Here is a 24,460-nt window from a genome sequence, read left to right on the forward strand (position 1 = left end):
CTGCCCCTTTACCTAAATTGATTCCATTGAGGTGGTAATCTGCCTTCCTGTTCTTGCTACCAAAGTGGGTAACCATACATTTATCCACATTAAACTGCATCTGCCCACTCACCTAACTTGTCCAGGTCACCCTGTAATCTTCTAACATCCTCATCACATTTCACCCTGCCACCCAGCTTTGTATCATCAGCAAATTTGCTAATGTTATTGCTGATACCATCTTCTATATTATTAACATATATTGTAAAAAGCTGCGGTCCCAGCACGGATCCCTGCGGTACCCCACTGGTCACTGCCTGCCATTCCGAAATGGAGCTGTTTATCACTACCCTTTGTTTCCTATCAGCCAACCAATTTTCAATCCAATCTAGTACTTTGCCCCCAATACCATGCGCCCTAATTTTACTCACTCACCTCCTGTGTGGGACTTTATCAAAAGCTTTCTGAAAGTCCAGGTACACTACATCTACCGGATCTCCCTTGTCCATCTTCAGAGTTACATCCTCAAAAAATTCAAGAAGATTAGTCAAGCATGATTTCCCCTTCATAAATCCATGCTGACTCTGTCCTATCCGACAGTGACAGTAAGGGAACAGTGATAGATGTTTCTAATCAACCTATTCAGACATTTTATGACATACCTATAGCGCATCTCTGTGACTTGAACCTGTGCCTACTGGTTGAGAGGTAGGGACATTACCACTGCACTACTGGAATCCTTGACACTAATGATATACTTGTATTCTATGACATTTGCTGCTTCAGTCAGCAGTTATTAATGGGGAGATGCCATTTAAGGTTTGCAGTACACTTGAGTTAAATTAAGTGAAATGGATTTATGACCTAAACTTTTATTTTCACAGATCTTCAAATTTATTAGTATCAATAAGACCATGACACAGTTGTCTTCTACCATGTCTCGCTGTGCCAAAGACATTATAGGATTTGCCATCATGTTTTTTATTGTTTTCTTGGCTTACGCTCAGTTGGCATACCTAGTCTTTGGCCCTCAGGTTGATGACTTCAACACTTTCCACACTTGCATGTAAGTGTCTTATTTTTAGCCAAGAATGGGAATATGAGTCTGACTCAGATGGAGAGTTCAAAATCATAACTTGTTTTATATTTTCTTCTACATTTTGTGTTTCTTTTTCTGTGTCGACCCATCTAGAAATACAACATTCTAGATGGGTCACCATTTTACATGCTTTTTTTCATATGTGCATGCAAGATCTTTCACTCTCATCTGTCTTTTACTCATTTGGGACTGGTCTGTCTTACTCTGGGCACTCTCACCAATATTTCCTGGTTGTTAACTTAAATTTAAAATTCTCCACAGGTCTTTTATGCAATAACTTGATTCGGGTTCATGGATTAACAAGATTCCCTGAAATAAAACAGTGATTGATATTTTGTTCCACTGTTTTTGTATCCTGGGTCCTCCAGGTCTCCCTCCATCTGTAAATATCCATCTGTTTGGATCTATAAATCTGTGCTGTATTTGACAAAATGGGACTATTGTCTGCTTCTGAATATTTTAAAGAAAAGGGCGCTTTAGCTAGTTGCGACTCTAGCAACATTCCCTGGTACTTCGAGTTAGTGTGTGTCTGTGCTAATGTAGCCTATGTAGATATTGAGATTGGAATATTTGTCATAGAAAATGACAATTTTTGACTATGTACTATTCAATAAAACTCATTGTACAAATAAATTACAACAATGGAGAAATGATCTCCCTTGTCAAAAATATATTCTGTCTTATTTATCTATTCCTCATTGATATCAAATGTAGGTGGAGGTGGCAGAGAAATAAAAGTGGCCAAAACTAATATTTTTCTCTCCTATTCTCTTTTTTCTTTTTCTATCCCTTTTTTGTAGTTTTACTCAATTTCGCATCATTTTGGGAGATTTTGATTTTGCCAAAATTGAAGAAGCTGACCGGATTCTGGGACCAGTTTATTTTGTCACTTTTGTGTTCTTCGTTTTCTTTATTCTCTTGGTGAGTCATAAATGCAGTCATCCCTGAAGGAAGTATATATTTAAAAAAATCCGAATATGCTACTTGCAACATTCTTGGTTAGTTTTATTATTTTCTGTTACTACAAGACCCATCTTTACATGTGTGAATATCTACTCTGATGCTGCCTCAAAGTCTGCCAGTGCGTGGCCTTTGGCTGCTAATCGGGTGCTGATCCAGTCAGGAGAAGTTAGTTGGGGTCAAATTCATTGGAATCATCATTCCATCTGAATTAATACTTTATACACTGGGTTCAAATGCAGTTCTATCAAGAGTTACCTTAAGCTTCAAACTTCACAACAGGCAAGATTATTACAAAGACCAGGCTTTAATAACTCTTAGTATCTCTCAGTTTGTAAAAATAGCCCAATCCTTAATATATACTTCTGCTGTTTGGAGGAGAGTGGGTAGCAGTCCTAGGTTTTCAAATATTCAGGTTCTTAGGGGAGCACTGTTCATAATACTCCTGACATTCTAATGTTGCTGACTCCCCGTGAGCAATGCCAAGGCGATTTGCTAACATATTGTGAAACAAATTGTTTCCATTTATAATTTAGTTTTATTTCTACTTGAGATTTTGTCTTTCACTTGATTTCTGTTCATTTCACCAGAACGTGTTTTTGGCCATTATTAACGACACCTACTCTGAAGTGAAATCTGATATGGCTCAGCAGAAAAATGAGATGGAACTCACTGACCTTATCAAGAAGGTATTGGTTTGTTTTTTGTTATAATGTGGCTTTGCTTCAGTAGAAAACCACATTGTTTTGTGCATTAGTGGACATAGTTGTAGGGTTTAATGATTGTGTTTGTGATTGAGAATGTCATCTGGCCACTTAATATATTGCTGCCTTACAATGTGTTCAAGTTTGTAATCCTAGTAATAATTTACAAAACACAAAGGAAGCGACGGCCTACTGATATCATTACTTGGCTGTTAAGGGTGCAAAGCCTATGGACCCTGACATCATTCTGGCAATAGCTCCAGAACCTGTCACTCTCCTAACTAAGAAATGCATCAAAAATCCTTAGGCAGCACTTTCTAAACCCACGGCGACTACCATCTGGACAGACAGCGCAGCAGATAGATGGGGACATCACCCCCTGCAAGTTTCCCTCCAAACCACTTGCCATCCTGACTTGGAAATATATTACCATTCCTTCACTGTCACTGGATCAAAATCCTGGAATTCCTACCCTCAGGGCATTGCGGGTCTACCTACAGCACATGGACTGCAGCAGTTCAGGAAGGCAACTCAAAGGGCAACTAGGGACGGCAGTAAATGCTGTGCCCAGACAGTGATTTCCATGAGTGAACAGAGAAGTTTATAACTGCTGTAATGTTTTGTATTTAGAAGCTAATGATTGTTGGTCTGATTTGGTGCCAAATGTTTCAGACAAAATGTTTAATTGCTATTAGAAACAATTATACTCAGTTAAGTATTTCACAAGAAACGTCATTAGCACCACAGTGCAATCTGTGCCAGGAGCAGCTCTGAAACCACATTCTTGATTTGGCTGCTTAAAACTCACCCTGCACTGTTCCACTAGCTGGCATGTTGTATTCTACAGATTTAATCTTCAATTCATGGCACACTGACACTATTCCGTATTGTTGCAGTCCTGATTTGAAGATTACTTGGATTTATCGCCAAAGGTTTGGCTCATTACTTGTGTGGTTATTATTATGCTGTTTTATGAAGATACATGTGGCACTAATTGTTTATGAAGCTAGTGACTTTGAGTACCAGAAATCAAAGGTATTCAAAAGCTTAATTCACCGAGAACTACATACGTGTTATATACCATGCATATCCTGCCCTGGAGCACTGATGTATTATGGAAAAATCCTGCCTTGATTTTGTCCTAAACACAACAATTAATTTACATTTCGCATCAACTTTGATCTAGATTCAAGATGTTAGCTTGATGTCTCTCCACAGATGCTGTCTGAAAACAACAAAATCAGTGGTTCAATTAATTCAGCCATAAATAGAAAGGGTTTGTCTAATGAACCTTTTATTCTGAATAAGCCACAGTTTTCCCACAGGTACCCACTTTTGTATTCTATCTGTTTAATTAGCAGTGTTTCGGTAGTCACAATATAATGCAGAATCCTGTTGCCACCGTGGCTAAAGTATATTCTTAATCCAGGATTGACTTGAATGAGCATGCAGTCACGAAGAGATTCCGTTCAGTGATTCAGTGCCCTCCATTTCGGGTAGGGATATTTAACTGTGCAGTCAAGATTTCTGCTAAGTGGTATGCATGCAATAAATATCACTTATGCATACAAAAGAAAGTAAATATTCACTACATGAAACCTTTGAGTACAACACAACTTGTCTGGTTACCAAAGTCTTGGCTGCTCATAATGTCTTGATCCTCAATCCAACTGCTTTCCAACTTATTATCTTGTCTTATGAAAGTTCATCCTGGCTGCAACTCTCTCTTTCTAAACTAGGGATGCAGCAAGGCTATGGTGAAACTCCGGCTGAGGAAGACTACAGTAGATGACATTACTGAGACTCTGCGTCAAGCTGGAGGAAAACTAAACTTTGATGAGTTACGTCAGGATCTGAAGGGGTACTGTGAAAATTGTCATCTTGGAAGATTTCTTTTTCCCAGTTGGTATACAGTTGTTTTTTTTTTAAATGCAATTTTCACTCTGTAGGAAGGGTCATACTGATGCAGAGATTGAAGCAATCTTTGCCAAATATGATCAGGATGGTGATCAGGAGCTGACAGAACATGAACGTCAACAGATGAGGGACGACTTGGAGAAGGAGAGGGTGAGTTAATCATCATCTTTGCTTCATTTGTGTAAGTTGGAGTGTACTTAATATGTTAAATAATCTGTAAATCAGTCTGTGGTGCCATCATGTGCAAATGTAACTTTTTTTTTGTAAATTAGTATGATATTAGTTAAATCTATTTCAAATACTGGATTAATGAAGTGAAAGATAATGGGGGTCAAGAGGGTATAGTCCTACTGGACCGTAGGGCTGATGATTATATAGAGAGACAGAGAGAGACGACTGGTGCTGGTTTCACGTGAGGGTCACCATGTCTCAGGCAAGGGGAAAGTCTGAGAAGGTAGGACCTTTGGTACCAGAACTGGATCCATGCAGTTAGTGTCACTTTGCACCGCAGTCCAGCCATCCAACAATCAAGGTAACCGCCTCAGCAAAGTATTATTAATGGTCTGAGCACCGATTCCAGTGACTCATTTTATTTTTTTCTTAACCAACATCAAGGAGATGAAATCTTCTAGGCAGTCATGGTAAATCATGAAGCCATGTGATGTTCTTAAATCTGTACAAACAAGAAAAGGTGCCTTGTTTATGCGTGTAAGAAGAGTATTGCACTGTATTAATTTACAAACTAGTGTCAAATTCAAGAAAGTAGTGTGTGTGTGTGTTCGTTCAGATTCCAATTCAATCAGGGTAGGAATATAAATTTAGCCACCAAATACTCCCCTTTGTTTTAAAGGATGATTTGGACTTGGATAGGAGCTCACTGCCTCGATCAGCGAGTGGCCGGAGCTTCCCACGGAGTATGGATGATTCTGAGGAAGAAGATGAAGACGACAGTGGGCATAGCTCAAGGAGGAGAGGCAGCAGCTCCAGTGGGGTATCATATGAAGAGTTTCAAGTGTAAGCATTTCAATTTAAATTTCATTTATCAACCCAATCTAAAGCATAATTTACAAGTGTACTGATTTTCTATAGACTTGGAGCTGGTGGTGCAGTAATAATATCATTGGACTGACATGCACAGCCCACACCTATTGCTTTGGGGACATGGGCTTGAAACCCACCATGGCAGGTGGAGAGATTTGAATTCAGTACAGTCTGAATTTTTAAGGAAACCCTCTAAGGGTGCCTATATAACCATTGTTAATTGGTTACATTAAAAATCTGGTTCACTAATGTCCTTTAGCAAAGGAAATCTTAGTCTGCCTTACGTGTGACTGTGAATTTTTCACTGCCTTTTAAAATGACTGAGAGAGCTAATCAGTTAGGGATGGGATGCAAATGGTAGCTTTGCGAGCAGTACCCACAATTCATGTTCACAAATACAAAAGTAGTAAGCTAAGGCACAGAGTAACAGATTTTGGAATGGCATATGAAACAAGAAACCAAGACAACTCTGTTTTTGAATAGAGTTTATTGACTACTCAATCTTATAGCTCCTTTTTAACCTGAATTTTACAGGTGCTACCTATATAGAAATATGGCAATAATTTCCTAGTCAACCTATTCAGAGATGCTCTTACAAACCTTTATTGAACAGGTAGGATTTGATCCCTGGCCTCCGAGATAGAAATATTACCACTGCACCACAAGAGCCTCGAATACCTGTACATCGTTATTTTCTGATCAACCTGTTCAGAGATAGTATTAGACATCCCTAAAGCAGATGTAACTTGAACCTGGGCTTCTTGGTTCAGAGGTAGGAACACTCTCTCTGTGCCACAACACTCCCACTACCTAAATATCAATATTCTCAAATTAACCTGTTCAGAGACGTTATGACACCTCTCTGGAGTAGGTGGGAGTTGAAATCAGGCCTCTTGACTCAGAGGTAGAGACACTAGCTGCTTCCTATATATAATACTTGCTCATCGACCTGTTAAGAGATGTTAATGCTCTTCTCTGGAGCAGGTATGACTTGAACCCGGGTCTCCCGGCTCAGAGGTACGGATACTAACCACAACCTTTTATAGTTTATATTTTCTAATCAACCTGATGCTACGTGGTCCAACAGGTAATAGCCTCCATGTGCTGCTGCTTAACCTTTAATAAACTTCAGTTTTTGTGATTTAACCAGCCATTACCACAAAACCGAGTGGCGTTGGACAGATTAATGCAGTTTGAAATTAATCTATCAATTCAAGTGATGTTATCACTTGTGTGAACAATAAGAAAGCTAATTAAATGGTCTAATTTAAAGGAAGAAGGTTCCAGTAGTGCAGTGGTAGTATCTCTGAGCCAGGAGGCCCAAGTTTTAGGTCCATCTGCATGAAAGATGTGTCATAATGTGGCTGAACAGATGGATTAGGAAATAGCTAGATTTTAAAGGCAATATAGAAATCAAGAGACCTGGATATGCAGATAACCAAATGTTTGAAGTCAGCAGTACATCGGCGGGGGGGTGGCTGATAAGGGGAATGGGATCCTTTGCTTTAGTAATAGTGAAACAGAAGATGAAAAGAAAGGAACTTTGCTAACTTTTAAAGGATGTTGGTTTCAAATATTCCGACATGGATTTTAAATTAATGTAAGAATAGATATTAGGATTCACCAAATAGCAATCTGGGATTATTAAATTGTCTAAAGAGAAAGCACATGAGGGAGAAAGGACTGGGAAGGTGTTGAAAGAACAGAGAGAGTGAGATGAGAGGAAACTAGTATGAAACATAGTATGGGCTGGTTTGGCTGAATAGCCTGTTTCTGTGCTGTAAAACCTTTATTGAACAAAGTAGAGGCTATCCATGTTAATAAAACATCTTCCCAGATGAGTAGGCTTATTTTGCAATGATAAGTCCTGGGAACAGTTTGTAAAGTAAATGACCCGATTCCTTGATGTTCAGGCTGGTGAGGCGTGTGGATCGAATGGAGCATTCCATTGGAAGCATAGTGTCAAAAATCGACGCAGTGATTGTGAAGCTGGAGGCCATGGAGAGAGCCAAGCTGAAAAGGCGAGATGTGCTTGGCAGATTGCTCGATGGTGTTACAGAGGTGAACCTATTTAATATTTAGGAGCATAAGCGGATTTACAGTATTTGGTGTTAACAATTAAGTTGGTGCTGCTGGTCTGTATTATCTTGACCATAGTGGGTTTTGTTTTTTTAATTCGAGTCAAGAGTTTTTACTGCAGGGATGAGGCCTTTTGGCCCATCATTTCTACACCTGATCATCAGGCACTCATCTATTTGAATCCCATTTTTAGGCAAGTGCTCCTTGTCCTTGTGTGCTGTGGCATTTCAAGTGTTCATCTAGATATGTTAAATGTTTTATGGGCATCAGCATCTACCACCCTTTTAGGCAATGGGTTCCAAATGCCTGTTAACCTCTGGGTGAAAAGGTTCATCTAGAATCAATGGATATTTGGTGACCAGTGCAGACATGAGCTGAATTCAGCCATCATCTAATTGAGTGGCAGAACCGATTTGAGGGGGTTGAATGGCTCCGCTTAAAAAGTAGGAGAGGCCATGGAGAGAGCCAAGCTGAAAAGGCGAGATGTGCTTGGCAGATTGCTCGATGGTGTTACAGAGGTGAACCTATTTAATATTTAGGAGCATAAGCGGATTTACAGTATTTGGTGTTAACAATTAAGTTGGTGCTGCTGGTCTGTATTATCTTGACCATAGTGGGTTTTGTTTTTTTAATTCGAGTCAAGAGTTTTTACTGCAGGGATGAGGCCTTTTGGCCCATCATTTCTACACTGATCATCAGGCACTCATCTATTTGAATCCCATTTTTAGGCAAGTGCTCCTTGTCATACTGGAGTTGAATGTTTATGCTGACATACTGGAGTTGAATTGATTGAACCTGGCTTTATATATCCAAATAAAAGCAAAATACTGGAGATCTGAAATAAAAACAAAGCCTTGGAGAAGCTGAGCAGGTTTCGCTGCATCTGTGTCTCCAAATGAGTCATTTCAGGTGTGAAAGTTTAACTGTGTTTCTCTCTCCACAAATGTTGCCAAACCTGCTGAGTTTCTCCAGCAATTTCTGTTTTTATTTTACATTAAACTCCACTCTCCATACACTACTTTGCATTCAGTGAATAAATGACAAACTACGCTTTTCATTTCTAAGCCCGTCTAACAAATGTGAGAAAGGGAACCACGGTGATAATGTTGCACATTCTTTGCTGTTTGTGGTGGGAGGGACTAGAATTCTGGGAAAGGCAGCCCTGTAAAATCGCGTATAAAGCTAAGGAATTGTCTTGTAGGATGAGCGACTGGGTCGTGACAATGACATTCACCGAGAGCAAATGGAGCGTCTGGTGAGGGAGGAGTTGGAACGCTGGGAGTCTGATGAGACCGTGTCGCAGCTGAGTCAGCATCTCGGAACACCTCTGGGAATAAATGGGAGATCCCGCTCCCGCAGTTCCCGCCCATCCTCATCTCAGTCTACTGATGGCCTGGAAGCTGGGGGGCTAGGGGCCAGCCATGTTTAGTCTGTTAATGCCATGGTCAGTTAATCCCTCTCATACATCCCTGAACCTATACTGTCATGGCAGTTTGACAGTAGATCAGTATTTTTGCATTTTAATTTCAAATCACTTTTTTACCGAGTCGTGCCTTGATCAGCTGAGCTTGAATGAATGCACACAACACTTTTTGGGATAATTCACAAAATATATAATCATGAATTTTTGTACACTCTTACCGTTCAGAACAAATGAATTGAGTGCACGTTTCATCCAGGAGTTCAAAGAGAGGTTCACTGTTGAATGCATTAGTGTATTAATAAAAGTTTCTCAACACAATTTTTTTTTGTCTGGCAAATGTAATAAGAATTTTCAAAGGCAAAAAAATTATTTGGCCAGATCCATTTCAGACATATGCGGACTTGCTGCTTTTACACAAATTGATTGTGAGGAATTTTTTTTTAAAACCTCGTTACTGAACAGAGGTTGCAAGCAATTACAGCCTAAAGGTCTTGAAGGGGTTTTCCTTTAGTACTTTTATCAATCTCACATGGGTGATATGTTTCTTTATCACTGGGCCTCTCTGACAGGACAGGAATTACATGGAAACAGTCAAAGTAAACATGTTACATATGTTTGTTTTATAAAGTTATTTGGGAACTTTGTTTGCTTATAGATCCAACACAGATATTTGTTGTATTAGATTAAAAACAATTCCATTTCCAAATAAGAGACCAGAGCAAATCTAAACCTTTTTTTAAGAAAGTATTTGTATTTAAACAGTTACATTTTCAAATTGAGAAGGAATGTGCCTATTGCCAAATGTAAAGACCACTTGTAAAAATGTCTTCCTACCTATTGTATACTTTTTCCTAATAGCCTAGATTTAACATTATGCAAGTGATGTTGAATAAGAATTTACTTGTACCTATTAATGCATCACACAACTTTTATGAACCAAATAAAGCCTGTTAATATGTGATGTGTAGGAACCTTTAACAAACTTCATTTTGGAGTGCGTAATTTCATGGGGTATCCATGTTGTGTCTTGACGCTGTGCGTACCAATGCATAAAGTGTCTAGTTTTGTAGAGTTTGGGTTTTTGTATTCCCTGCATTTTATAATCCCAAATATGAGCTTTAATTTAATTATATAAGCATGTATCATGTAACAACTCACTTTTAGGTTTTTAGAACCATGTGGTAGAGCTACAACTTAAAATGGAAGACTTGTGATCTAAAATTAATAGTGGATTTTTTAGGTTAGGGGCCTGTTGTATTCAAGCACTTTATTCAATAAAGAAAAAAATCTGCACAATTAATTGTCTACCTGTATTTTTTGTGTAGCCAATGTCGGACAGGGCATGAGGAATAAATATATTTTCTAAACCTGTTCAGATGTATTATTACACACTTATGGAACATGTGGGAATTGAATCTGGATCTCCACACCCAGAGGCAAGGACACTACTGGTGCACCACGAGAGCCCCTCATGAAGAAACAAGGCACGAGTCTTGGTAGATGGAACTTAACGTAAGCAAGGGTATGGTAATGCATTGTGGTAGAAATGACTACATGGCAGCCTAGTATTTCAAAGAAACGTAAGTAAGATGTTCTTGTACATGTAACACAAAAGTTAGCATTAGGTGCAGCAAGTAATGAAGTTAAATGTAATTTTAGCCTTTATTACCATGGGATTGAAATTTAAAAATAGGGAAGTCTTGTTTAAAATCACACACCAGGTTATAGTCCAACAGGTTTAATTGGAAGCACGAGCTTTTGGAGGGCTGCTCCTTCATCAGGTGGTTGTGGAGGGTTCAATTGTAAGACACAGAAGTTTTTGTTGCAATTGTACAGGGTGTTGATGAGACTGCCCGTACAGTACCTTATTCCTAGTTTTTATTTTACTGCTGTTGGAGGCAATTCAAAAGAGATTCATTTGGCAGGTTCTTGGGAGGGAGGGTTTGACTTATCAAGGACAGCTAAACAAGTTAAGACTTCATTAATTAGAGTTTAGCAGAATGCAACATGAATCTTATTGAAACAAAATTCTGAGCGGGTTTGACAAGGTAAATGTTGAGAAGATCTTTCCAAGAGTGAGGAAAATCTTGACGTATGGGACATAGTAACGAACTGTGGAGGAATTTCCTCTCCCAGAGAATGGTGGTTGTGTGAAATTCTTGACCATTTAAAGAGATGGTGGATTTTGAAATATCAGGAAATTAATGGCGATACTGAGCTGGAATGAAAGAAGAATTGAGGCCATGGACTGATTGACCTTGATCTCAATAGTGGGCCAGGCCTGAGGAGCTGAATGACCTACATCTGATCCTATTTCTGATGCTCTTCCTGAGAGAAGACACCAATTGTCGGTTTCAAGAGGAGAAAAATTATAAATGTAGCCCTTGTTTATCTGGGAAGGGAGCAGAACAGTGAGTTCCAGATTCCCACTCCCCATTTTGTGAAGAAGCGCCTCCTTCCATTCCTCCCCCCTGCCCCCGAATAGCTCACATTGAATGGTAAAGTTCATTCCTCAGTAAAGAAGTGCTTCCAGTGCCACTCTGAGAATGGAAACCAGGAATGTCCCACCCCCAAAAAACAGACTATACGGTTCTAATTGTCTCTCTGTTGAAGCTGACAATTAGTGTCTTATCTGTGCATGGGATTTTTGGGATCAAGCTAATCTGAATTCATCAGAATTTCCTGATCCCCTTTACATCTGCATTTTTTTAATGAATTGAACTGAAATATTAGCTTTTATTTCTGTCTCTAAAGATACTGCTGACACGCTGAATGTCTCCAACATTTTCTGTTTTTATTACTATATTACAATTCCTTCTCTGGTGAATTATATATGGGGTGGGAATGTTACTGAATAGAATCTATTCTCCCTCTATGTTGCTATCCATTTTTGAATTACCAGTAATTTATACAGCTTGAGCATACCTGTGATACATGACAGTGTGTGAATGTACCAGTATGTTCACAGTTAATCCATGTTGAGTATTTTTTACATGTTGTGTACAGGATGTTGAGATCTATATTAGGGGAGTTAACTCCTTTGTTTACAAAGATAGCCATTCCCAAAACTGGAGCAAAACGTGGACAAAATAAACATATTTATTAAGATACAAGTAAATAATTTCAAAAGGTGAAGCAAATTTCAGTTTGTGCCACTTCCCAGGGATTTCAGTAGCTTGAATAAATATGAACATGATTTTCAGTCTGAGGAGTTGGTAAAGTCCGTGCTCTGTGGCTGCAGGAAGGCAAAGTGATTGAAGTTCATCCACAAATTATTTATTCCATTCTTAATATCCAGACCAAAGGGCAATCCTCGACTTACAGCTCATGAGAATTTCTTCATGTACAAGAGTTTCAAGTATGCAATGCATAGGAAGGTGGTAATTAGTACACTCAATCCCACATGGTTCTGCCACAGATCCCATGAGGCTGTGCCAATCCCCATGTCCTGAAGGTGCTGAGTTCCTGTGCACCTGTAATGTAAAAGGATCAAATCAGGATTTTAACAAAGGGATTTTTAAAATAACATATAACAGTATTTACTGCAGAGAAACTGATGCTTCAGCCCAGTAGGCCTATGGTGCTGTGTGTATTCCACTCCTCCCCCTCTCGCTCTCTCGTGCTCTCTCTCTCTCTCTCTCTCCATATGTTATTCCTAAACCATCACGTTTACCCAGTTTCCCTGTCATTGTATCTACATTATTCACCTCCCCCATTCCACATGGGGCCAAGTTCCACGTTCTCACTGCTCTCTAAGTATTGTGTGCAGTTTGGGTCTCCTTATCTGAGCAGAATGTTCTGGTGATGGAGGGAGTGCAGCAGAGGTTTACCAGACTGGTTCCTCAGATGAAATTACAGACGTTTGAGGAGAGGTTAGATCAGTGAGGATTATATTGCCAGAGTTCAGAAGAATAAAGGAAGTTGGGGGAGATCTTGTAGAAATTTATAAAATTTTATCGGGTGTAGACTTGGGTAGATGCAGGAAGGATGTTCCCAATGACCAGGTAGTCCAGCACGGTTGGTGTGTTGCCTCCCAGATGCCAGGGCTCGTGATGTCTCTGATCGTGTTTTCGGGATCCTTGAGGGGGAGGGGGAGCAGCTCCAACTGGTGGTCCATAGAGGCACCAGCAACATAGGTAGGTAAAAAGAAGGCAGAAATTCAGGGAGCTAGGGTGGAAGCTTAGAGCTAGGACGAACAGAGTTGTTGTCTCTGGTTTGTTGCCCGTGCCACGTGCTAGTCAGGCAAGGAATAGGGGGAGAGAGGAGTTGAACATGTGGCTATAGGGATGATGCAGGAGGGAGGGTTTTGGATTCCTGGATAATTGGGGCTCTTTTTGGGGAAGTTGGGACCTCTACAAACAGGATGGTCTTCACCTAAACCAGAGGGGTACCAATCTCCTGGGGAGAAATTTGCTAATGCTCTTCAGGTCAGTTTAAATTAATTCAGCAGGGAGATGGGAGCTGAAATTGTAGTTTGAGTATACAGGAAGTTGACAGTAGTGAAGTCAGAACTAAGATTTCAAGATCGCAAGAAGGCACCGGTAGACAAGAAGTTGGTTTGAAGTGTGTCTTTTTCAATGCCAGGAGCATCCGGAATAAGGTGGGTGAACTTGCAGCATGGGTTGGTACCTGAGACTTCGATGTTGTGGCCATTTCAGAGACATGGGTAGAGCAGGGACAGGAATAGTTGTAGGTTCAGGGGTTTAGATATTTCAGTAAGAACAGAGAAAACAGTAAAAGAGGGGGAGGTGTGGCATTGTTAGTTAAAGACAGTATTACAGTTGCAGAAAGGATGTTTGAGGACTCATCTACTGAGGTAGCTTGAGCTGAGGTTAGAAACAGGAAAGGAGAGGTCACCCTGTTGGGAGTTTTCTATAGGCATCCGAATAGTTCCAAAGATGTAGAGGATCGGATAGCAAAGATGATGCTTGATAGGAGCGAGAATGACAGGGTAGTTGTTATGGGGGACTTTAACTTTCCAAATATTGACTGGGAATACTACAGTTCAAGTAGTTTTTGTCCAATGTGTGCAGAAGGGTTTCCTGACACAGTATGTAGACAGGCCAACAAGGGGCAAGACCACATTGGATTTGGTACTGGGTAATGAACCCGGCCAGGTGTTAGATTTAGAGGTAGGTGAGCACTTTGGTGATAGTGACCACAACTCAGTTAGTGATGGAAGGGGATAGATATATACCGCAGGGCAAGAGTTCTAGCTGGGGGAAAGGCAATTATGATGTGATTAGGCAAGATTTAGGATGCATAGGATGGGGAAGGAAACTACAGGGCATGGGCATAATTGAAATGTAGAGCTTATTTAAGGAACAGCTACTGCGGGTCCTTGATCAGTATGTCCCTGTCAGGCAGAAAGGAAGTTGTTGAGCATGGGAGCAGTGGTTTACAAAGGAAGTTGAATCTCCTGTCAAGGGGAAGAAGGCGGCTTATGTTAGGATGAGATGTGGAGGCTCAGTTAGGGCGCTTGAGAGTTACAAGTTAGCCAGGGAAAACCTCAAGAGAGAACTAAGAAGAGCCAAGAGGGGATATGAGAAGTCATCAGTGGATAGGATCAAGGAAAACCCTAAGGCTTTCTGTAGGTATGTCAGGAATAAAAGAATGACTAGTGTAAGATTATGGCCAATCAAGCATAGCAGTGGGAGGTTGTGTGTGGAGTCAGAGGAGATGGGGAAATGCTAAATGAATACTTTTCACCAGAATTCACTAGAAAAAGACAATGTGGTCGAGGAGAATACTGAGATACAGGCTACTAGACTGGATGGGACTGAGGTTCACAAGGAGGAGGTGTTAGCAATTCTGGAAAATGTAAAAATAGGTAAGTCCCCTGGACAAGATGGGATTTACCCTCGGATTCTCTGGGAAGCCAGGGAGGAGATTGCCGAGCCTTTGGCTTTGATCTTCATGTCGTCATTGTCAACAGGAATAGTGCCAGAAGACTGGAGGATAGCAAATGTCCCCTTGTTCAAGAAGGGGAGCAGAGACAACCCTGGTAATTATAGACCAATGAGCCTTACTTCAGTTGTGGTTAAAGTGTTGGAAAGGGTTTTAAGAGATAGATTTATAATCATCTAAGAGGAATAAGGTGATTAGGGATAGTCAACACAGTTTTGTGAAGGGTAGGTCGTGCCTCACAAACCTTATTGAGTTCTTTGAGAAGGTGACCAAACAGGTGGATGAGGGTAAAGTGGTTGATGTGGTGTATATGGATTTCAGTAAGGCGTTTGATAAGATTCCCCACGGTAGGCTATTGTACAAAATACGGAGGCATGGGATTGAGGGTGATTTAGTGGCTTGGATCAGAGATTGGCCATCTGAAAGAAGACAGAGGGTGGTGGTTGATGGGAAATATTCATCCTGGAATTCAGTTACTAGTGCGGTACTGCAAGGATCTGTTTTGGGTCCACTGCTGTTTGTCATTTACATAAATGACCTGGATGAGGGCATAGAAGGATGGGTTAGTAAATTTGCAGATGACACTAAGGTCAGCAGAGTTGTGGATAGTGCCGAAGGATGTTGTGAGTTACAGAGGGACATAGATAAACTGCAGAGACGGGCTGGGAGGTGGCAAATGGAGTTTAATGTGGAAAAGTATGAGGTGATTCACTTTGGAAGGAGTAACAGGAATGCAGAGTACTAGGCTAATGGTAAGATTCTTGGTGGTGTAGATGAGCAGAGAGATCTCAGTGTCCAGGTACATAGATCCTTGAAAGTTGCCACCCAGGTTGACAGGGTTGTTAAGAAGGCATACGGTGTGTTAGCTTTTATTAATAGAGGGATCGAGTTTTGGAATCATGAGGTTATGCTACAGCTGTACAAAACTCTGGTGCGGCCACACTTAAGAGTATTGCGTACAGTTCTGGTCACCGCTTTATAAGAAGGATGTGGAAGCATTGGAAACGGTGCAAAGGACATTTACTAAGATGTTGCCTGGTATGGAGGGAAGGTCTTATGAGGAAAGGCTGTTTTCATTAGAGAGAAGGTTGAGAGGTGACTTAATTGAGACATATAAGATAATCAGAGGGTTAGATAGGGTGGATGGTGAGAGCCGTTTTCCTCGGATGGCAATGGCTAGCACAAGGGGACATAACTTTAAATTGAGGGGTGATAGATATAGGACAGATGTCAGAGATAGGTTCTTTATTCAGAAAGTAGTAGGAGCATAGAATGCATTGCCTGCAACAGTAGTAGCTTCGTTGACTTTATGAAAGGCATTTAAATGTCATTGGATAGGCACATGGACGAGAATGGAATAGTGAAGGTTAGATGGGCTTTAGATTGGTTCCACAGGCCGATGCAACATCGAGGGGCCGAAGGGCCTGTACTGCGCTGTAATGTTCTATGTTCTATATCCCATCACGCTGATGTTAGCAGCTGGTTCTGGTATCAGACCAAGAAATCCTGGCTCTTTGCAAGAATTCCATTTCTTGTGCACCTTCCAAACCCATGACCACTTCCATCTAGAAGGACAAGGGCAGCAGATACATGGGAACACCACCCCCTGCAAGTTCCACTCTGAGCCACTCACCATCCTGACTTGGAAATATATCGCTGTTCCTTCAGTGTCACTGGGACAGAATCCTGGAATTCTCTCCCTAAGGGCATTGTGGGTCTACCTACAGCACATGGACAGCAGCGGTTTAAGAAGGCAGCTCACCCCCACCTTCTCAAGGGGCAACTAGGCACGGGCAGTAAATGCTGGCCCAGTCAGTGACACCCATATCCCACGACTGAATACATTTAAAAAATTACTTACGAGATCTCAACCGGGGTTGGATTTGGACAATGACAGCCTTTCCCCATATCCGACACATTATATGAAAAGGTCAAGTCCACAAATTCATTCACCATGAGAGCCTGTGAGATTGAACAGGCCAGGAGTTACACTGGGGAGCCAGCGCATTTGCAATACAGCACAGTATTCTTTGAGGAAGGCCAGGTAAGTGCTGGGATTAGTAACACTGTGCTTTCGTTATTGGGCAAGTAACCTGGAGCTGTGAGTCCATAATCTACCGTGACTTTGAGAATTTTAGTTTCATTAATTAGATATATTCGGAATTTAAAAAGCTAGTCTCACTGATAGTAACCAGGTAACATCAGATTGTTGCGAGAGCCCATCTGGTTCATTAATGTCCTTTAGGGAAAGAAATCTGCCAGCCTTACCTGGTCTGGCCTACATGGGACTCCAGACCCACAGCAATGTGGTTGACCCTTAACTGTCCTCTGAAATCTAGAAGGACAAGGGTAGCAGATACATGGGAACACCATCCCTGTGAGTTCCCCTCCAAGCCATTCACCACCCTGACCTGGAAATATATCACTGTTCCTTCAGTGTCACTGGGTCAGAATCCTGGAATTCCCTCCCTAAGGGCATTGTGGGTCACCTCCACCCTCTCAAGGGGTAATTAGGCAGTGCCCTCCCCTTCCCAGCTGAATAAAGGAGCTCTGCGGTGCCTTGTCCCTCGGCACACAGTCTGCTTGTCTATGTCATTGCGATTTTAACGTCATCACACTTACTTCCAGAAAATAGTCCCATTAATTAGCTTCATAACAATGATGAACATTTTGTAGCCACGAACATATTACAGAGAAGATGAATAGATGACAAAGGGTTCTCTCACAGGTGGTTATATATCAATTCTGTTGTTTTTACTGTTCTGTCAACAATAATTGTTAGTGCCTGGACAATGATATCAATGAAGAAAGTAATTCGATAACAGTTCAGTGCTGGGCACACAGACAATCAAGTTGAATAGTACCAATCAGAGAGTGAGCTAAATTACAGAGAGTATCCTACTGTGTAAACTCAGAGGGCAGGGAATGCACATGTATTTATAGATATACACCGCCTCCCCCACACTCTCAGATGGTCCATCCCAGACCCTAACCACTGCCTCCCCCACACTCTCAGACCGTCCATTCCAGACCCTAACCATGGCCCTCCCCCACACTCTCAGACAGTCCATCCCAGACCCTAACCACTGCCTCCCCCACACTCTCAGACAGTCCATTCCAGACCCTAACCACTGCCTGCCCCACACTCTCAGACAGTCCATCCCAGACCCTAACCACTGCCTCCCCCACATTCTCAGACAGTCCATCCCAGACCCTAACCACTGCCTCCCCCACACTCTCAGACAGTCCATCCCAGACCCTAACCACTGCCTCCCCCACACTCTCAGACAGTCCATCCCAGACCCTAACCACTGCCTCCCCCACACTCTCAGACAGTCCATTCCAGACCCTAACCACTGCCTCCCCCACACTCTCAGACAGTCCATCCCAGACCCTAACCACTGCCTCCCCCACACTCTCAGACAGTCCATCCCAGACCCTAACCACTGCCTCCCCCACACTCTCAGACAGTCCATTCCAGACCCTAACCACTGCCTCCCCCACACTCTCAGACAGTCCATTCTAGACCCTAACCACTGCCTCCCCCACACTCTCAGACAGTCCATCCCAGACCCTAACCACTGCCTCCCCCACACTCTCAGACAGTCCATTCCAGACCCTAACCACTGCCTCCCCACACTCTCAGACAGTCCATCCCAGACCCTAACCACTGCCTCCCCCACGCTCTCAGACGGTCCATCCCAGACCCTAACCACTGCCTCCCCCACGCTCTCAGACAGTCCATTCCAGACCCTAACCATGGCCCTCCCCCACACTCTCAGACAGTCCATCCCAGACCCTAACCATGGCCCTCCCCCACACTCTCAGACCGTCCATTCCAGACCCTAACCACTGCCTGCCCCACACTCTCAGACAGTCCATTCCAGACCCTAACCACTGCCTCCCTCACACTCTCAGACAGTCCATCCCAGACCCTAACCACTGCCTCCCCCACACTCTCAGACAGTCCATCCCAGACCCTAACCACTGCCTCCCCCACACTCTCAGACCGTCCATTCCATATCCTAACCACTGCCTGCCCCACACTCTCAGACAGTCCATCCCAGACCCTAACCACTGCCTCCCCCACACTCTCAGACAGTCCATTCCAGATCCTAACCACTGCCTGCCCCACACTCTCAGACAGTCCATTCCAGACCCTAACCACTGCCTCCCTCACACTCTCAGACAGTCCATTCCAGACCCTAACCACTGCCTCCCCCACACTCTCAGACAGTCCATTCCAGACCCTAACCACTGCCTGCCCCACACTCTCAGACAGTCCATCCCAGACCCTAACCACTGCCTCCCCCACACTCTCAGACAGTCCATCCCAGACCCTAACCACAGCCTCCCCCACGCTCTCAGACAGTCCATTCCAGACCCTAACCACTGCCTCCCCCACACTCTCAGACAGTCCATTCCAGACCCTAACCACTTAATGACTGCAAAACGTTTATCCTAATCTCATCATCACTCCTTTTGTCAGTCTCCACCAATCAATGCCCTCGGATTCTTGATCCTCCTACCAATGGGACCTGGTTTTCTCTCTCTCCGCCCACTCTGCCCAGAACCCTCGTGATTTTGAAAACCTCAATCAAATTTCCTCATGACCATTTCTTCACCAGGGAGAACACTCCCAACTGTTCATTAATTAGGTTTTGAGAGAAGAATGTTAAGAACTTGACAAAGCCTGCTGTTGGATTATAAAATAGACAAGCAGGAGATTGGAAGAATACAGCATCAGGAGGTGGAGGAGTCAACATTTCGGGTGTAGCCCTTCTTCAGGACTGAGGGTGGGTATGGGGGGAGCTGCAGATAAAGCGGGTGGTGGGGGCATGGTGGTGAAGTTGGGATGGTGAACACAGGCAGAGGGAATGACCAGGTTGGCCCACGGGAGGAATGGATCTGGTTGGTGGCAGGAGCAGTGGGTGGGAGAGGGAAAGGTCGGGAAGGAGTCAGGGGATGGGGAGGGAGGCTACTTGAAATTGGAGAAATCATTGTTGTGTCCTCCAGGCTGTAGGATGCCCATGTGAAGATGAGGTGTTGTTCTTCCAGTTTGCAGTTTGGTTCATTGTGGCAATGGAGGAGGCCAAGGATGGTCATGTCAGAAAGGGAGTGGGAAGGGGAATTAAAACGGGCAGTGACTGGGAGGTCAGTCGGTCCCTGTGGGCCCAGCTGAGATGCTCAGAGAGCCGTTCCCTAAGTTTATGTGTAGTCTCCCTGATATAGGGGAGGCCACACTGGGAGTACCTGATGCAGTAAACCGGGTTGGAGGGATTATAATGAGCCAATCTGGGAGTTTGCCAGTGAGCCTGTATCCTTGTGAAAAAACTGACTGGACCAAACCCTCCTTTATCATCTCTGATTTAATTCACCCACAGCATCTGGATTTCCATCGAATACTCAAGGCCTGATCTCCTCAAACTGTTCTCCATTTGTTTAGAAACCTCGTTACCCATTGGCTGGAGCACTCTTTCTAAACTGAGTTTGCCTCAGCAGTGCACTTGTACTTTCCTTCTGTACACAGCCCTCTAGCCCTTTTCCTTCAACCAGCTACTTGGTCAATCACACCGTGGTCCCCCAGCCTGACCCCGGGATTGATGGTGTTTGATCAGTGTTTCTGTGAAGTTTGTAAGGAGGATTTTCCAGTTTAAAGATACTCTCTCTCTCTCTCTCTCTCTCTGTCCCTCTCTTTCTATATATATATATAAATTGTGTGCAGTGATTATAATTGCAAGCCACTTACAGTGATTCCATAGCGAGTGATGCTGAGGTATTGTAACCAGCTCAGCCATTTCACCATTCCTGGCAGATGCACCAATAATCCAGAATAGATCTAAGTGTAATTATTCAGAGTCAATCTTTTTCACAGATAGACCACGGACAACATCACTCCTACAACTAGACCATTCAATCCCAAAACAGGATATCAGGGCCAGGCTCAAAGGGCTGAATGGCCTCGTCCTGTTCCTATATTCCGCTCTCTAATGGCTCGGTTGGTTCTTCTCGTCCCTGAGTCACAGAGTTGTGTGGATAATGTTCCACTGTCGAAGCTCCAGGCAGGAACTGCAGGATTGGTCACTTCCCTCCAGTCCTGAGGGGACTGATTATGACCCCAGCATCCAGAGGCTGAGCAGGGGTTCCCCACCTACACCAAGCCCCACTCCACCCCCGCACCACCCTCCGTTGTGCTTTTTGTATGTTGAACGGCCAGTGATCCAGGGCAGAGAAAGACAACTTAACATAGACAGAAAGACATTCTCCCCTTGACAACGTAACATTGACAACAAAGAGCATGAGGAGTCTGTAACCAATTATTCAAAATGGTGATGGAGTGTCCAACGAGTGGCCTCTCTCTGAGAGTGTCATGGCAAGAACGATGAGGCAGAGTGAAGGAAGCAGACCCCATTCTCTGGATCTCCCTGCCCTCTGGGACCCCAGGAGAGGTAATAAACAGGAACCCCAGAGGAAGGATTTCATAGAATGATGGGAATTCTGTATTTGGGATATTGGGGGATGAAGAAGCAATGAATGTGACAACAATTTGGCAGGTGATGGGTGAAAAATGGGAGCTTCTTGCAAAATGGAAGGAAAGTTACTCCAAGCCAACACTCAGGAAGAGGTCAGCTGTCTAGGCTTTTCCCTAGCAATCCCATTCCTACTGTCACATCCAGGATCTTCCAACATTGACATGCTTCAGGGGTAAATTGGTCACATTTCACCCTTTTACATCCTGACTAAGTAACCTGGAAAACGCGTTTGATTTGTTTGTTGATTTGACTTACCGTCATCATGACGAAAGTGAGCGATAGCATGATGATCGCAATAGTTACAGAATTCCCACCAGCTGCAATTGCCAGGGCCAAAGCTGAAGAGGTGTATGAGACCATGATCAAGGTGAGTATCGATATAAAAATCGCAGGAACTGTCCGTTTCAGACCTGGGACAAAGAGTAAAACAAAAGTCTGAGCTCACAATCACTCTGGCTGAGATTACCATGAAGGAGTCTCCTTCTCACCCTCTCCCCTCGCCTGAGGCACGGTGAGCCTCAGGTTAAACCACCCCCAGTCGTCTCCCTCTCTCTAATGAGGGAGTAGCCCGATGGTCTGCTAAGACAATAGCAACTTTACTCCAAGAACATCAGCAGGACAGCACAGGAACAGGCCCTACAGCCCACTGTGTCTGTGCTGACCATAATGCCATTCCAGACTAATCCCATCTGGATCCCCATTCTCTCCCTCTTCATGTGTCTGTCTAAATGCTTCTTAAACATTGTTAATGTATCTGCTTCTACCCCCTCCCCGGGCCACACATTCCAGGCATCCACTACCCTCTGTGTAAAAACAAACTAACCTTGCACATCTCTTTTAAACTTGCCCCCTCTCACCTTAAACCAAAGCCCCCTGGTAATTGACACTTCCATCCTGGGACAAAGACTCTGATTATCCACTGTATCCATGCCTCTCGGAGTGTTGTATACGTCTATCAGTCTCTGATGTTCCAGTGAAAATATCCGGGTTGGTACAGCTCTTCTTCCAGTCTGTTTTTATGTAACTCAACAACAAACTGTTCAACTGAAGAAGTGTCAAACTGGACCTGAAAGATTCACTCTGTTTCTCTCTCTCCACAGATGCTGCCAGACCTGCTGAGTTTCTCCAGCAATTTCCGATTTTGTTTCAAACTGTTTAATACCAAATGGTTTAAGGAGAAAGAAAATCTTCACGATGTTGGTTCTAAATGAACCATCGAGGAATTCATTTGGTACCTGAAATTATATGCTCTCTCTTATCATATCCTCTTATCCAGGAAATTACTACATGGGAATTTTACTCATAGCTGGAGTTCTTCTTGGGATATGTTCGCCACTTGGTGAGTTCCACAATGGGCCAATCCATTAGGTTCCACAGCTATCAATCTGTTAGTGTCTAATCTGAAACCTTGGGGGTCAGTTCTCCAGGTTACCACCCAGTGAGTCTCGTAATAACGTCAGAGATCCCTAGAAATCAACTGCAGAGTCTCAAGGATATGGATCTTTGCTTGCTCATTATAATGAACAGAATGTGTGCTGACAAATGCCTAATCTCCCCTTCCAGCAAGACAGGAGGAAAGGGATGGGAGGGAAGGAATTCTGAATCTTTACATGCAGCAAGTGGTGATGACTTGTCTACCACTGCCTGTGGATGTGGTGCTAATAGTTATTATATAATATTTATGATAAGTAACTTCCTGCAGAATTTGAGTAGGATCCTGTAGAGAATAAATTGGAGTTTACAGGGATTGGATGAGGGATTGGGGCCCTGCAAAGAGCTGACATCAACTTGATGGGCTGAATGGCCTCTTTCGGTATCATAATGGCTATGCAACTGTTCAGGTGATGAGACTTGTCTGATCTTATCTGATGTCCTTCCTTTGATGCGTTAACAAGTTGCTGGAGTTTGGGTTGAAAGGTGGAAGATGAGTTTCAGTGCAGAAAAGTGGGAGGTGATACACTTTAATTGGAAGAACATTGTAAAACTACATAAAATAGAGGGTACAATTCAAAACGAGGGAGTGTGTAAAGATCATTGAAGGAGGCAGAGTGCACTGCCTGGAAATGTGGTGGAGGCAGCTTCAGCTGAGACTTTCAAGAGGGTATTGGGTGGTTATTTGGATAGAAATGACGCCTGGAGATACAGGGAAGAAGGCAGGAGGTTGGCGCTGGGTAATTTAATGAGCCAGTACAGGCACGATGGACAAATGGCCCCCTTCATGCTGTAACAGTTCTGTGATTCTGAATAGTTTTATGGTGAGAGTTTGAAAACTTAAGGAGCAGCTTGGTTTCCACTTACCTGCGAGAAAGTAAGTTGTGCTGTTATAAATAATGCTCGTCATTGTCCGCAGAGGGATCACTTCAAATAATAACTTGGAGATGAAGTATGCTGGCAATGAGTAGTACCCACTGATATATTCATGGCTAAAGGAAAACAAAATAAAAATCAACAAATATCACTGAGTGACATCAATTACAACTTTGAGATTCTGCTGAAGGGCTGAAAATGTGTTGCTGGAAAAGCGCAGCAGGTCAGGCAGCATCCAGGGAACAGGAGAATCGACATTTCGGGCATAAGCCCTTCTTCAGGAAGATTCTGCTGAAGGCACAACTTTTGAAATTACTGCCAAAAGGTGTCTACACTGGGGTGTCTACACTGGGGTGTCTACACTGGGGTGTCTACACTGGGGTATCTACACTGGGGTGTCTACACTGGGGTGTCTACACTGGGGTCTCTACACTGGGGTGTCTACACTGGGGTGTCTACACTGGGGTCTCTACACTGGGGTGTCTACACTGGGGTCTCTACACTGGGGTGT

General features: G+C 43.0%; 2 protein-coding genes across 3 annotated transcripts in view; one reads left to right on the forward strand and one right to left on the reverse strand.

The window, feature by feature from the left end:
* Positions 1-10,498, forward strand: part of pkd2 (polycystic kidney disease 2) — a 32,104-nt gene extending 21,606 nt beyond the window's left edge. For both annotated transcript variants that reach the window (XM_043674498.2, XM_087979865.1), the window contains exons 8-15: positions 864-1,045; positions 1,879-1,999; positions 2,629-2,727; positions 4,482-4,603; positions 4,692-4,809; positions 5,510-5,673; positions 7,614-7,761; positions 8,981-10,498. In XM_043674498.2, coding sequence (XP_043530433.2) covers positions 864-1,045; positions 1,879-1,999; positions 2,629-2,727; positions 4,482-4,603; positions 4,692-4,809; positions 5,510-5,673; positions 7,614-7,761; positions 8,981-9,208 — 1,182 coding nt within the window. In that variant the 3' untranslated portion in view covers positions 9,209-10,498. The remainder of the gene's footprint in view (positions 1-863; positions 1,046-1,878; positions 2,000-2,628; positions 2,728-4,481; positions 4,604-4,691; positions 4,810-5,509; positions 5,674-7,613; positions 7,762-8,980) is intronic.
* Positions 10,499-12,527: 2,029 nt separating this feature from the next.
* Positions 12,528-24,460, reverse strand: part of LOC122539266 (broad substrate specificity ATP-binding cassette transporter ABCG2-like) — an 80,337-nt gene continuing 68,404 nt past the window's right edge. Inside the window, exons 9-13 of the mRNA XM_087979827.1 lie at positions 23,941-24,065; positions 21,898-22,052; positions 20,859-20,948; positions 16,971-17,071; positions 12,528-12,675 (exon numbers count right to left, since the gene is read on the reverse strand). Coding sequence (XP_087835953.1) covers positions 12,528-12,675; positions 16,971-17,071; positions 20,859-20,948; positions 21,898-22,052; positions 23,941-24,065 — 619 coding nt within the window. The remainder of the gene's footprint in view (positions 12,676-16,970; positions 17,072-20,858; positions 20,949-21,897; positions 22,053-23,940; positions 24,066-24,460) is intronic.

This window comes from Chiloscyllium plagiosum, unplaced genomic scaffold (assembly GCF_037043375.1).
Source record: "Chiloscyllium plagiosum isolate Xiang-an unplaced genomic scaffold, Cpla_swu_hap1 HiC_scaffold_36, whole genome shotgun sequence".
NCBI lineage: Eukaryota > Metazoa > Chordata > Chondrichthyes > Orectolobiformes > Hemiscylliidae > Chiloscyllium > Chiloscyllium plagiosum.